This window comes from Lagopus muta, chromosome 4 (assembly GCF_023343835.1).
Source record: "Lagopus muta isolate bLagMut1 chromosome 4, bLagMut1 primary, whole genome shotgun sequence".
Classification (NCBI taxonomy): domain Eukaryota; kingdom Metazoa; phylum Chordata; class Aves; order Galliformes; family Phasianidae; genus Lagopus; species Lagopus muta.
In genome coordinates, this window is record NC_064436.1 from 35,206,052 (window position 1) to 35,222,060 (window position 16,009).

Sequence of the window (16,009 nt, forward strand, 5' to 3'; positions counted from 1 at the left end):
AACAAAAAAATCCTCAATTTCTCAGAAGGTAAATACTATTTTGGACTCATCACCTCATCAAAAAAGAGGCATTCTCAAGTTTGAAAAAGCTTGACAATCCAACACTAGAAGACAACAGAAATGTCTCTGAAGAGAAGCTAGCATCTCCCCATGACATGTATTCAGATTTTGGAGAAAAGGCACAGACATGTTATATAGAAGTCAATCCCCAGTATCAGTACTTATAGTTTTCTTTGTGTTGTTATTGTTGTTTGTTCTCCTGAAAGCCTGGGTTACTGACAGAATGTAAATGTACCTTTAGAAATATATAATAAAGCCCTTTTTCTTTTTTTTTGCCTTTTTTCCTCCCAAACATACATATTAACATACAAGACTTAAAATAATACTGCATACATGCCTTTGATCAGACAATATGATTACAAGGCAGAATGAAGAAAAGGGTAAAGGCCTCAAGAGCCACTTCAGTATTTCATACATTACTTAAACATCAGTTGCTATTCAAAGATCCATTAAAGACAATGATAGAATTGCTGTTCTGGAAATAGCTCTAGCATAGAGGCTAAAACATACCTGAAATACTATTAACTATTTATTAAGCTGTGTACTGCAGTTAGGGGTGAAGGTACATACCTGGACCTTTACCACCACTAGCTTGAACGTGGCTTCTACTGAATGCTGAACTATCTGGCTGAAGTTTTTTATTACCCCTTTGAATAGTAGAGTCCCCAATTCCATTCTCTTTTGAATAGTCCGATTTAGGAGTAGAATGCTTCTCACATCCTAAAAGAAAAAACATATCTATCTTTAGAATGAAAGGCTCCCTAATTTGAAATTCCCAGTATGAGAATTCAAAATGTAATTCTTAGTTAACAATTTGAAAACAAAAACCAGCCAATTGAGGGGAACGTGCACATGCACATGGATATGCAAACACCTCCAAACATACCTCCGTATTTATATTAAGCTTTGCTTAAAGTATCTTATAACATACTTTGTTATAAGATCTTTGTAAAAGAGCACTTCTATATGCAAATTTACTGATATCTGTAATAAAAACATATTCCTATCTATAATAAAAACACATTCCCCCCCAGCCCCTTAATCCATGTGTGGGATTTGAGGTGGGAATACCAACTGAGACAAGACACACAGTTTCAGTATTAAATAAGCATGCTAGTCTTTCCTTTTGAGACCCCTTTAGATACTTACCGATTGTATAATCAATGAATATTAAGATGTTATAATTACAAAATAAACAAGAGAGTTTGGCAAAGCAGATTACGGTAACAAAAAGAGAACAGATAGAAAGCTTACCCATACCCTGGGCTCACTTACAAAACTCCAGAGGAGGATCTCCAGAAGAGATCCTTCTCTGGTGGCAGCCAGCTCTTAAATGGGTCCAGGAGAGGTGCAGCCAGGCTCCACCCCTTCCGGCAACACAGGTGAATTGCCTTCACCTGTGCTCCCATGGCTGACTCATGGCTTGCCTCAGGTGATCAATCAGAGGTTCAGGCCGTGATTCAGCAGTTCCCACACACCAATAAAAATATTTAAGAACACATCAGCAAATCTACTATTCCCATCTTTAAAGTATTCATTTCATAAATACGGTTATTAAAATAAATAATAAATTAAATAAAAAATAAATATAAAATAAATAAATAAAAAAAATTAAAAAATAAATAAATAATAAATTAAAATAAATCTGATTACCTGCATTTCCTCCTGTTGCTTTGCTTTGAGACCAGTGAATAATCTGCTTTGGAGCATCTTCTGGAGATACAGCTGTGCCATCTGGGTTAGCATAAAATAGCAACAACGGCTGAAAGTGACATCGAATGCACCGGGAGACTACATCTTTCCATTTTGTTCCAATCTAAGAAAAAAAGTCATTTCTGTATCAAAACCAGTTCAACAGAATTATGGGAAGAATAATTTAATAAGCATCAGTACTAAATTCCGAATTCTAAAGGTACGTTAAGAATCAGTATTTTAGCACAAGCTTATGTAAGCTCTGGCAAGAAGCTTGAACCAGCAGCACATCAGAACGGTAACATTGCAAATATAGCCATCAGTCATTGATTCTTCTTCTCATAAGAAGGAAAAACTCAACAGCTGACAGGAAGAGCATTAAGAGTCTTAAGTATCTGCTATCTGAAGGAGTGAAGTTGATTCTAAAATTCATTTGTGAAAACAGAGCTATATAAATTAAAGTTCACTAAAATTAAGACTCTAACTTGCTTTAATCTTAATGTCAGAAAAAATGTGTTCAAGAAAACTAAAAGATCACTGAATTACATAGCAGTAAAGAAGTATTTACCTCTTTCACATTAGCATCATCAAACAGCACCCATTTGCAACTCTTGGTATGAAAAGCAAAGGCACAGTAATGTCGGCTTGTGTAGCAAATCATTCCCACAAGGAAAAGTTCACTGTTTTTGGCATTTTCATCTGTAACCCTATAGAAGAGCTGTAGAAATATTTAGCATTTTTACATGTCCGCAGTACATTTAACCTTGACTGAAGACCTACTCCAGCACTTCTAAAATTGGTACTAACTAGCCATTTGCATTATTCAGATTTTCATGAATATAAGCTGCTTGTACTTATTACGTCTATTATATTGTTACATCTCATTATATTACTATATCTATATCATTATGTCACTACATTTTTTTTATCACATCTATTTTGACATTTATTTTTAACACAGTCGATAGAGCAAAACAACAATGCTCTGGAATAATTCTACAAATATCAAATCAAATATGATATACTTAGATTTTCAATTAGGAATTCATCTACATTCATCTTCATTGTTTGGTGTAAGACCAACACATCTGACAAGATTTTTTCCTCTCACAAAAGCTGTATCAAGTAGCACATTACACAACATTAGCCATAATACTTGAAGCTGATTTTTTTAAAATTTATGTACTTACATACATGTGCATTTATATGCATATATTAATATTCACATTGATATGTCAGATTAAATTATAAAATAAAGAATTAGTTCATTTAGGTCAGATACCCCAGGAAGATAAAGTTGTGTTGCCAGATTCCGCATAACATCTTCTGTCAGATCAGAGTGTTCTGAGTCCCAAACTAAACCAATTGTAACAATCTCAGGGCAATTCATAAGAACACGACGAATTTTTATTTTTTGACCACAGTTACTCTAGAGAAAGGGAAAAACAAAGCGGTGGCAGGTAAACGTAAAATATAAATTTATAATATTATAATAGATTATAATAAATAATGTTATAAAAAATGACCCCCCAAAACAGCCCTGGTATTCTCAAGTTGAGTTACTAGACAAACAAAAAACCAAAAAAACCTCTGAAACTTATTTTGATTTTTGTATTTATTTATATATTATGATGTCAGCTTCTAACAATCTACAGATAAAATTCTCCATCTTTTTTTGTTTAAAATAAATAAACACCAATAATAAGTACATAAACACCAATGAAGGCTGTAACTAAACTTCTACATCAAACCAACAGCCTGGTCAAATATAAAGCTCTGAAAACATTCGATTCACCATCAAGATTTTGTTATCCTCCCCCATTTCATCATTTCAGGTTATTTCTATACTTTATGCACTTTTTGATGATTCCTAAATTAACAGTACTGATAACTATTGATAGTATTATTTAATGAAAGAGAATAAGTTGAAAATATGACTATTTTTATCATTAGAAGTGCCACATCATTTCAATGTAAGACAGTTTTTCAAGCTGTCAGCATATGCGAACTATGAACTGAAGGTGCTTCCTTCAAACAATACACTTCTACAGTCCAATCAGAAATAACTAGCAGTACATTTAACATGGAGTGAAGTATAAAGCACAGAGTTAATAAGTTTCCAACCAGGCCACCTGAACAATGAAGTTTATCTATAAATGGAGCAACAGAGAAGAATTACAGGCTTTCTTACCCTAAGCTAGACTGCACTGAAGTGGCCACAAGGAATCTTTCAGATGAATACTTCACTCTGATCTAATATCTGAAAGAGCTCTGCATTGAATCTTAACCAAAGTCACAGGATCTCTGCTTACTTACAGGACACTTTCTGTAATCATCAGCAGTATTTGCTGCCTGCAGCAGTTCTGCAAACATTTCTGGCTTGAGACGCTCATGCCTTTCCATCATTCTTTCTACCTCATTACTGTAAAAAATAAATGGACAAATAAAGATGTATGGTCTTCCTACGAGCAAATATTTTGCAGCCAAATCTCAACTATCTTTTGTCTAAAAATAAAAAAAATCACAGCTAAAACAGCAGCAGCCTGTTGTTTTTTTTTTTTTGTTTTTTTGGTGTTTTTTTTTTGAGTGTAAAAATCTCTCTACATCTTGCTTTTGAAATCCACGTTCTTTTGATACAATCTCAAAAGCACTTATTTCTCTGCCATGGTTTTTTTATTCCTAGGAGGTTGTGTAGAAAACTGAGACATATACAAGAACAAAAGCTCTTACCACAAAGCTGTGGTAGAAATATAACGCACAAATTCCGTAAAAGGCAACGGGTCTGATGATGCTCCACAACTACGGCATACACACTACAAAAATAAAAATCCTGTTGTTTTTATTTATTCATGACATTGGAACCTAAGTATTTGTTAAAGCATTAATGTCTGACCTGTTCATACAGTGTCATTGCAAACTTTTGATGAGAGATACAGGATTTTGAAGTGCACATATCTGTGTCGCTGTTTGGCACTAGGTGAAAATGAATCCTCTCAAGGATATTTTCCTAAATAGAAACAACAATGTAAATACAAACTGAATTGATGAAGTCAGAATACATAAGCAGTGTTACAGTTCAATATTCCAGCAGTTATTCCCCTTTACAGTCTACAGGTTTAATACGTACATAGCTCTGTCCCTAGTCACAAGCAAGTAGATGGAAAATCTCTTCACCTCAAGGCTTTCAAACATAACAAAAGAGCCTTAAAGTTATTCAACTCCAACTTCCTACCATATTATCCTTCAAAATAAGGGAATCTTAAAAAAAAAAAAAAAAAAAAAAAAAATGAAGACAATATTAATTTAGTTGCATACAATGCCTGAAATTTGTTCTGGATCAGGCCTCCACCTCAGTTCTTCATACCTGAGCATTTTCTCCATTTATCAATCTGATAATCCAATCATGTTTAGTGCAGCTTATGCAATGAATGACTACTGCTGACAGAGGCCTGGAAAACGCTCATAAATTGCACGTCTTAACTCATACATGGTTTCAGTTTTTAACAGAAGGAAAAAAAAATGCCCTGATTGTCATTAATTTGGCCCTGAATCAGCACGGCCATTTTCTTCCCTCTGCTGTAACATAAAAGAGTTAACAGGAAGAAGCAGATCTAGACAGGTAATTTAGCTGATTTCTTCAGGGGTCCAAACATGTTCTGCTTAGACACAACACTGACGAGATTCACTTTCCTGACTGCAATTTAGTAATCTGCCTGCAAATAATCAAAACAGCCACAGGAGTTCTTCATTTGATTTTCCTACATATTTGTAAATGCATCTGGCAGGTATTCATTTGTAGGTATTTCCAGATGACATTCAAATCTTAAAGTAATCAAAACAAAAAGCATTTTCAGTTTCTAAAACTGATTTATTTACTTATTTATTAAGTTGAATAATTTCCATTGTCTAACAAAAGACCTCTGAGAAAAGCTTCTTTGACAGCATCCATGTGATCTTGAGTCAACTTTTATGACTCATAAAAGTCAATAAAGGCTCAAACTTCTCAGATATTTCATAAAAGCAGACAGCAACCGCAGCAAGAGTCAAGCTCTTCACATACTCATTCACCCTTGGATAAAAAAGTGGAAATGTCTCCTGCAGAAGACTTCAGTGAAGATAATCTCCCTCTCCACCCAAAACCTTTCAGAAGCTATTTGTCACCCAGCTCATACAGTGCTTCACATATCCCTTTGTCTGAGCTACAGAACCAGAGAAGAAACCACAGAGCACATCTAAGACACTCCATCCCGTATTACCAGAAACTTGCTCCGTGCATTTTGTCTCCATAAATTGATGAAAACAAGATCAACAGAATGATGCCACTTGTACCCCACCTGCAAATCTAAAGCTATTAAAACAACAGACCAGCTTGGTATCCTTCCCAGAAACCTAACGTAATCCTACTTGACAATTACGAAGTACTCACAAAGCATTCTGCTGCATCATCCATGAATCCAAGCTGGAAACGCTGTTCATCTTTAAAACTTTCTGCCAGGGCATGTCTCATGTTATCTGATGGGAGTGCTTTTTCTCGACTGTGTTGAAATTGTGAAAATATTGCCTAGGAACAAATATGATTACGTAGCTTAATTAGCCTTGACTACAACTGTAGTTCTGTTCAAATACATCAGCTATCATGCAGCAGGTATATAAAAAAAGCTTATAAATACATCCACATTTAGAAATGACTCCTTTCTCTTCAGTTTCATGTTCTCAGTTAGTCATTCAATTATATAGTGTTGAGCCACCGAACTGTACTTTGATCCAATAGAAAAAAACAAACAACAAAAATGCATATAAAAATGCAAGTGATTGACCTTAACTCCCAGAAGCAACATAAACCTTGATCTATAATTAAGGAGTTTGTTTAATCCAGTCACTGGAACAGTGGCTCATGCTCAAGCATTTCATCTTTACAGGTGGAATGCAACTCTTAGAGCATAACACAGTACTTCTCATTTTAGTTTTACATATGTTATTCAGTAAAGAATACATTTACATTACTACTTGAGACACTTCTACATTCATTACAATGATGCATCTGCAGAATTATGCGGAACGTTGGTAATCCATGTTATTAAATCAGCTATCTACTCACACAGTGCATACAGCAAGGCAAGAAAACAGGTCAATATTTGCAATTCCAGAACCGGAAAAGAAATTGCACTTGATTTTTTCTTCATTTCCCAGAAAAGACAGCTGGCTATTACTTCTCTTTTTTGGCAGAGATACACCTAACTGACCTCATTATTTAGAAACTAAGGGAGTTCGGGTTTAAAAACTGAACATCAAAAGCCATTAAATGGATGAAAAAACATTTGCAGATATTGAAGGGTTTATTCCACTCTCAAAAATTCTCTGAAGTCAAACTTCACAGAAAAAAATTGAAGAGAAATAAAGACAAAGCAAAGACTAGCCACATAAAACAGAAATAAGGATTTTCATTCTTCACATTGGCTCCTCTGGTAAAAAGTAAACAAAATCTTTATTTTGCTGCTGGTCAGACAGCAAAGATGCAACAGATATGCAAAGCTTCAGTGTTTATAGAAAGCAGTTTTAACCATAATGCATTCCACTATCTGTCAAATGTTTAGGCTTCCCTCTCATGCCAAAAATCATGATTACTGATAAAAATTACAGTCAAAACTTTTGAATGCTCACACTGATATAAGTTGTTAACAGAGCCAACACTACAAGTTAACTCTGCTTTGAAAATACTTATTTCTCATTGTGGCTGCTAGGTCATTTCTGGTATGCAAGAGAACCTTACATGTCCAGTCTAAAGAAAAAAGTACAGATGAGCAGAATTATGCAGACATATATGCTCATTGTTAGCAGTCTCCACATTTCAAATCCCATTCCAGTGGTGTCTAGAGAAAAAAAAGAGTGCATTTAACTCCCACACCACCACCACACAACAACACCCACAACACAACCAAAAAAAAGTTGAAGATAAGTGAAACAGAATTCATTGGCACAGCTTTCAGTTTACAGAATAGGCTCAGAAAAATCCATCTACCCTAGAGTAACACTTGCCTAGAGCAAAAAAGTCAAATTCCCTCAGGAAAGTTTAAAAAAATACAGATTGTTTTTTTCAGATTAAATATTGATTTTCATTGGTGAAGTAGTAAGTAAGGTTAAAACAGTCCAAAACCATTTAAAAAAAAAAAAACTTAATAACTTACTGAAATGCATCCACATCCAGAACATACACCACACAAATGCAAAAATGCCCTAGGTGCTGAACACAGAACAAACAGAATCACTCAACCAGTATCTCTAATAAGCCAAGAATGCAAAACCAGTAGTGTACATAATGACTGCGGACAGATACTTCCATATGAGTTAACTACAGCATTTCTGGTTCAATACCTAGGCTACTGGCCATGCAGTTGTAAAGATCACAACTATACTGTTAAAACAACGATCAAGACAATTCCGAACAACTCCAGATCAAGCAGTAAATCTGCTTCTCAGTGTTGTGGGGCACTTCTCAAAATAGAAAGATGAGACAACGCAAAATGTTCAGGTCTGTAAGCCATTTTGAAAAGCGGCACAAGACGACACATTGTAGAAAGCAATCAAACATCCAAGACACTTGGAAGAATAAAGAAAATTGCGACTCATAAATTGCAGCAGCCTCAGGAAGGAGCTAGAGGTGCTTTGGTGGTAACTTGAAATAACGCTAAACCTATCAAGCATCTCCATATTGCAGTTCCAATGATTACAGAGACAGAGTATAAAGGAACATTAAGTGGCATATTCAGCTTAGGAATAAAACCAAAAACTTGTCTTCAGAACTGGAGCATTGCTGGAACAGAACAACTTACTACTTACAGGCTCAACTGTGCTGTGACATAGGTGACATCTTCACATTTCTGAGCACCTTAAAGCTGCTACAGCATTTTTACAATGATTTTAGCAATATGATTGCTCACTATTACAATTCAATACGTATTTTCCAACAGTTAACACCATTCAATCCCTCTACATTTCCGAAAGGCAGTTCCAAGGCATCTTTGAACAAGGGAACAGGCCACAGAGCTTACCCTGCATTACAACATCAAATATAAACCTAAGTCCGTACACACAACAAGCTCCAGGAAACTAGAAGCTATCACCCCAAGACAGACATAAGATTATACGTGAAAAGACAGGTACAACTTGAGTTATCGACGGGACTTCCTGTAGTAACAAGACCAAGTGTCAGCAGAAAGATTTTGACATGCCTTCTATTCCACTGGAGTTTTTATGCAAGTTCTCTGGAGTAAAAAGTTTTTTAAATGTTGGAAAAAAAGCCTCAGGAAGTTGGTTTGAACATGCATAGTTGTACCAAAATCTACTTCAACTTGTTGGCATTTTAAAATTATATATTATATATATAAAATTATATATTAAAATTATATAAAATTATATTTTAATCAAATAATTAAAATGACACCTTTTAAGAAAGCTCCGTTTGGAAAAAGAAACCGATGGACAATTAGCTGTGCTTTACTGCAATCATGACAAACTCTACAAACAGCAAAAACAAACAAACAAAACCAGAATACATAGACTATATAAATCTCCTGGCAGATTAAGTATCGCTGCAAACAGTCTTTGCCTCCAAAGGCTTATTCAGTAACAAGGTTTGGTCTGTAAAACTCCCCGTGAGTGAACTCTAACCAGAAACACCCGAGAAGCAACTCAGCATCTCCTTGCCTATACTCAAAAACCACTTCCTCAAAGAACTTCAATTTCAGCGTAGCTCCTTTCTGTGCTCTCCATGAGTTATTCTCAGTTCTGTACACAACACACGTTCTATGTTCTTGTATCAGAAACCTAGAAGTGCCTTTATTGCCAGTGAAAGTAGAAGCTGTATATTACTAAAAAAATATATATATATATACACAAGCCCTATTGCCTTTTTCCAGTGAGACTTTTACCCAGTGAAACATAAGATATGACATTTACCACTATTTCCTAGTAACCGCAGGCAGCCAAATACCAGCACAGTAGAAACAGTAAGAGCCTAACAGAACACAATGCTTGTTTCCAGATTTCAGATTAGTTACAAAACCAAAATGCAACTTTTATACGCTAGTTAAGATATGCAGCTCTTACATAATTTCAAACAGTAAAACAGACTTCTTTAATTTTCTAGCACCTCTGCATACCTTTCAGTACTTACAAGTACAGCAATTAATTTCTGTACAGTTACTATCAACTACCAAGAATCTTGATAACTTTACACTCAGTAATGCTGTTACTCTATTTAAACACTGCATTAAAGAAAAGCGTATGCATGTCAATATGAAAAAACCTCCATGAGGCTGTTATTTTTAAAACAAGTTATACTTATTAACTCTACATACAAGTTTTATGCTTAAGCACTTAGGCTGTATAGTTTGTGTACTGTCAAAGAAAATATTTCTTACAAATATCTGTTACAAATGGCATTAAGACCAAATTACTTCTACATACAAGAATGATCTAGTCAGAATCATGAATTATAGGGATATAAAAATTACCAGATCTCAGTAAAATTATTTTCCTTTTTTTCTTTTTTTTTTTTTTTAAGGCATAAATGGACAAATGCATGATGATTTCTTAGAAAAGCCTTATTTACCTTCAAAGCACAAAATATGCACGCATCTCCCTGGCACACGTGTCCAGTTAAACCTCTTAAACTTCGTCGAAATATGTCAAGTTGCCATAAAACCTACAAAAATAAAATTGCACAGACATTAAACAACATAATCTGAAGCTTCTCCATTTAATGAAGTGACATACAGTAGATATTTTTTTTTCACTTCACATACAACATGAGAACCAAGATTGCTACATGAATCAACACCCTTTTTTATTATCTGAGCAAACTGTAGAAGGTTTGCATTCACTCTTATAAAATGCTTCAGAAGTTTGACGGTGAGATCTACAATGGTACTGCATTTGTATTGGGAAAACAACTGCAATGCTCTTTAGCAAACAAGCAGTAAGCTAAATATTATACAAAGATCGCAGTTGTCTTATGGCTTTACAGAAGAGGGAGAAAACTATTCAATCTACCTTGTTTTTCATCTCTCCTTCCTCCGTGCTTTCTTTCAAATAAAATTAAGGAAGATAAAGAAACTGAATTGCTAGGTAAACTGTGAAGAGTTTCATTTTGTTCTCTTCCTAAAACAACTGCTGAAATAATTTGCTTTTCTACAAACCATAATAATCCACTGGTGCTTTATCAGCTTTAAGCTGCAGCATTTTATTTGTATAACTGTTGTACATAAAGGCAACATCAGTTTGGTTGCACTAACTACACTGCTTCTAGCATTTAATGTCTTAGCCCCACAATGGGTGCTGTAGTTCACAAAACAGCCCACAAAAATAAATGCATCAAAAATGAGTTCTCAAAAGGCACAGCTACACGAGTTACAAACCAGAAAAAAAAATATTATGTCTATAAATATAAGTGCTAAAATTAATTAGTACTAGCTTGGAAGGTAATATTAGAACCTCAGTTCTGAAGGTTGAACAACAGAGAGAAAAGAAAGGAACACATTCCTCCTTTCAAAAGGGCAGTCACCATCATCACCCACTGTTTGATAAACAGCAGCAAGTTGTAAAGTGGTAGGATTGTCTGAAACCATAACTAAAAATGACTTAGGTTTAATTTTAGGCCACCCTAGGGGAAAATACCAAAACTGAAAAAGAATATAGGTCAGGCTGTTCTCACTAAAAACAAAGCAACAAACTCATCCTGCTGAATCTATCATATGTTTTTGCTTTAAACATACATAGATATTGCATTTACACGATGTGCATCTCTTATCTGCTATGTTCAAACCTATACAATTGTTAAGACTTTATGCTACGGCTGGTTTTTTTTTGTTTGCTTGGGTTTTTTTTTAGGGTTGTTTATCTCAGTTTTTTCTTTTTTTTTTTTTTGTTTGTACATTTTAAAGTATGAATTCTGAGCCCCTATTAAAACCTCTGCCACTTAAGCAATTAATTTATTTTATTTAAAAGTAAATAAATAGTTTATGAACTATTCAGACTTGCAGGCAACCCAGAAAGACCAGCACTGCTCTGTCACAGAGTTAATTAGATTCCCATATTCCCTGTTGTAAACAGGCTTGTGAAAGACCAATATTTATTGTGCTAATGTTACTGTGCTATTAAACTATACTTTGGAGATCCAAACAGGCGACGTTTTTCCAATTACAGTTCATATAAATACAGAACAGTACGTAGGCAAATACTTGCAAGAAGTTGGTCTGCATCATACAAAACCAGCAAAATGCTGTTTATTTCTTTGATATATCTCCTAATTCCATATGACATTCCTAAGATTAGAAGCAAAGCTTGAAAGGAAAGCACTCCTGACAATGTACATAAACATAACATGCTGCCATTTTTGGCAAATTATTTAATACTCACAATCCCTCAACATCAAATAATAAATAAAATTACTTCCACAGTCTGTTTTCTCTAATAGTAGCCACCCTTTTTTTCAGAAAAGTGAGTTCCCAAAAGACACAGTATTCAGTCTCATTAAGCATCATTGAAAAGTTGAGTAATTTGAGAACGGAATTTAACACCATTGAAAAATGTGCTGTATTTTTCTGCAGAGCACGCATACTGTGATAAAAACAGTCAAAGCAGCATTTCTGAGAAAACTCTTTCCCTGCTATGACCACCCAAAGCTGCAACAAAATGAGAAACGCACAGTAAATAAAAAAATGGTCTTACCTGAACAGCACTATTCAGAAAGCAGCTGTTCTGTCCTGGTTCATTTAATAAGCCTTTCGTAGGGGCCAGGGACAATATACTTCCAGGCTGATAAACTTTTCCAAGGTTACCCCCAGGTTTTCTTAGAAATTTCACCCATGCCATTATTTTCTAGACTTTATATTGCACTGTTCACACTTGAATATTTAAGGATATGATGGATCCAAGGCAAAGAAGGTCCTAAGACAACTGCTCTGAAGTCATGGTGTTCCAGTAACCATTCAGGGGTTTAAGCCCTTATCCCAGGTGTCAGTCATCTACAAGGATCAGTCCATCAGCTAAAAACTTTCATGTGGCTATACTTCAACTGACTTCACAAAAATAAAAAGGAGAATAAAAATATGCTGTCCAGTTAAGGTTAAAATATGTTACTAGAGTAAAAGTTCTTGTTAAGGATGTTGCACAGTAACTGACTTCTTTCAGGAATAGCAGAGTATTACTACAAATCATGAGTTGTATTAGATCAAGAGTTCATACAGGCATTATACATCTATTCTCTGACTTCCTTCCATCTTTCTACTTTTAACTGCGATCCATGAAATATAATCCAGTTTAGAAGATTCCATGTTTATCTCATTCTTTTTCCAGTGAATCTGAAATAGGAAAAAAAGCAAAATATAAGAATGGAACTTTTTTAAATGTTAGAAACTATCTAAATAAAAAATTGAAATAATGGCTGAAACAATCCCTTAATCTAAAGGGGCATGCACCAATCAGGGAGCAAGAGAAAAAGCTGCCACTCAACAGTCCTAATAGTGTTTGAGACATACAAATTACAATATTGTATCTGTCGTTATCAGTTACACCCTAACTTATTCTGCAGCTTTTCTAAAGATCACATAATGCATTATTCTAACTTGAAATCTCAAAGTCCAATAAAAATATTATCAAGAAATAAATATTTTTATTTTACATCTGAAAATGTAAGAAGATGCTTTTTATTTCAATATCAAAGCAAATCACATAAGTTTGTGTCTACATTATGAAAATATCATGAGTGGATTCTCAGTTAGTACAAAATATGGAAAGCTGAGTACTGTCCAGGAAACAATTACCTACCCACATTCTTAAAGCATCAGGAGAACCACAGCTAGTAGCAGACCACAAACATTCTGATAGCTGTCCCACAGCTGGCTGCCCAGTAACCAATTCCAAGACTTTCAAATTGCAGCAGCAAGTTTCTCTTGCTGTTGAAAATACATATTTGCAGGTAAATGACTTCTATGTAAAACATCACCATAGGTGTGCTTATAGCACGTATAACAGTCTCCACAGAGCAACGAATTGGCCAGCTAGTGTGATGTTATTAAAATATTCACGTAATTACTTAAAGGACAGAACTGAATAAACTTAAATAAAACAAAGCAATTATAACTACATATTTGAAAAAAGTGCAACACAACCTCTTACAGACAAGCTAGTCATTCTAGATTTTACAAGCATGTGAGATATTATCAATTTATCATTATACAGCAGAACTTGCAGGATTCCCACTATACTTCCACCACATAAAGCTTTTAAGATCAGCATTCCAAACCCAGCTAAATACAGCAGTCCAACAACAAAAGCTAAGTTGACTAAGATGACTGGTTCAGAGCTACCAACAGCACACTCATGTCCAGCAGTTCTACAGCTCTCAAATACTGTACAACTACAACACCGCAGAAATGTATCATGTGAGCTTCAAAAATAATGCAGGAAGACTTGCACCTCTAAAACCTTTTGTATGAAAGAAACATTTACACTTGCTTGTATTATTAAAAAGAAAATCGATAACTGGAACATAACCAAAAGTCCCTTTTGCCCAGCGCATAATCAGATGCTTTCTGTTTGTTTACTGATGTTACTCTATCTCACCCGTAAGTAACTTGATTTAATAATACTGGAAGTAGTAAGTCTGATCTGTGGCAGCACTGAGCAAAGAATCCAAAATCTAACTGGAAACTGACCTTGACAGAATATCATGGGATAATTGCACTTTCTTCGTGTTCACTGCAATAAACCCAGAAGGAGGGGCAAAAAAAAACACCATAGTAGATAACTGTAAACATAAATCAGTTTAAAATCTTACTAGAACCCTAAATTAAAGGGCGTATCTACTTCAAATTCTATTTCCACATGGAAATCACAGTGCTACACAGCATAACAGCCAATATTCTACAAAGAAGCAAGCACAGGTGAAGGTACAAGTAAAGCAAGGATGACAACAGAAAATGATTAAAGAGCACACAAAGCGAGGCACGCAGAGGTCGTAACAGATCTGCACAGAGCAAGTAAGTGAAGAAAATATTTCCAACAAATACTTCATTGAAGAGCTTCACTACAGTATAAAATATAGTAATAAAAAGCAGTGGCTTACTAAAATAAAGTTATTTAAAGAGAAGCCAAAGAAAAAAATCCAGGATGTACAACTGGTTCTAACCACTCACCCAAACACACATTTATACACACGTGTATCGCTGTACAGGCGCACATACATTGGGAGCCAGTAACTCGCATTGAAAATGCCTGGCGCTGTGAATCAGCACACGGATCAGTCTCCTGCTGCTCATTTAGAACAGTAACTTTTAACTCCTAAACAAATAATAAATTATCTGTTTAACTATGAATTTTAAAAAAGCACAGACATTTTACATTCAACTTTCAATTGCTAAAATATTTTCTTCTAATTTCTGATTTAGAACTTCTGTATCCATGCTAAAAAAAATGGACCTACTACATTTCTGTCATAAAGAAAGCTTGCTCCCAAAAGTACTAGGGAAACTTCTTGAGCGCCTGCTTGCCTGTCATACAGACTTCTTCATTCCACTGTACATAATTTCCCATATAGAGAAATGTTGGGGAAAGTTTTCTCCAGCTTCCTGCTGTTGTATCAGAAAACAAAACTAAACACCAAATGGGTGATTTTTGGTAACTGAAAGTATTGATCCAGGCACATTGAAGAGGAAACAAAAGGTGGAAAAGACTGGATAGGGAACTGTCCGAATGGTCTGTGGAGAATTAAAGCAGTGGAGTATTCATGCTCCAAAGCATACTCAAAATATCTCCCGCTGCATTACCACCTTTGAAAACACAGTCAGGATGGGTCTGACCCACAAACATTAGGCTTGCTATTCTCCCAACCAAAACTACATTACTTCTTAATACATAACATATCTCCAAAACCTCTCCAACAGAGGGAATCCTCAGCACAGGTGATTCAGCTTTCCTGTTCCCTGTTGACTGCAGTTCAAGGTCAGTACTGCTCAGCCTACAGCAATGGAGCAATAGTAGAAAGAGATGGAAAGTAAAATAGGCTGTACATCAACATTAGGATTGAAGTCGCAGGCAAATTATGTGTTTCTAATACCTAAATTTCGCTTGAAAACAGACCTTACAATATTTAACTACAAATGCACTGGAGGAGTTTGTGAAGTTGGACTACAGTTGGTTACGTAAAGAAACACAAAGATAGAGAAGAATTCCAAGATTCATCTGCAGAAGGAAAAAA

The 16,009-nt window shown here is 35.1% G+C and overlaps 1 protein-coding gene across 4 annotated transcripts in view; it reads right to left on the bottom strand.

The window, feature by feature from the left end:
• Positions 1 to 16,009, bottom strand: part of USP53 (ubiquitin specific peptidase 53) — a 34,241-nt gene that overhangs the window by 12,110 nt on the left and 6,122 nt on the right. For 3 of the 4 annotated variants that reach the window (XM_048943313.1, XM_048943316.1, XM_048943314.1), the window contains exons 2-11: positions 12,481 to 13,112; positions 10,364 to 10,456; positions 6,179 to 6,313; positions 4,646 to 4,759; positions 4,483 to 4,565; positions 4,069 to 4,174; positions 3,035 to 3,181; positions 2,321 to 2,470; positions 1,714 to 1,876; positions 631 to 780 (exon numbers count right to left, since the gene is read on the bottom strand). In XM_048943313.1, the coding sequence (XP_048799270.1) occupies positions 631 to 780; positions 1,714 to 1,876; positions 2,321 to 2,470; positions 3,035 to 3,181; positions 4,069 to 4,174; positions 4,483 to 4,565; positions 4,646 to 4,759; positions 6,179 to 6,313; positions 10,364 to 10,456; positions 12,481 to 12,624 (1,285 nt within the window). In that variant the 5' untranslated portion in view covers positions 12,625 to 13,112. Of the gene's footprint in view, positions 1 to 630; positions 781 to 1,713; positions 1,877 to 2,320; positions 2,471 to 3,034; positions 3,182 to 4,068; positions 4,175 to 4,482; positions 4,566 to 4,645; positions 4,760 to 6,178; positions 6,314 to 10,363; positions 10,457 to 12,480; positions 13,113 to 13,578; positions 13,713 to 16,009 lie in introns of those variants that run through there. The other variant, XM_048943315.1, reaches the window with a different exon arrangement.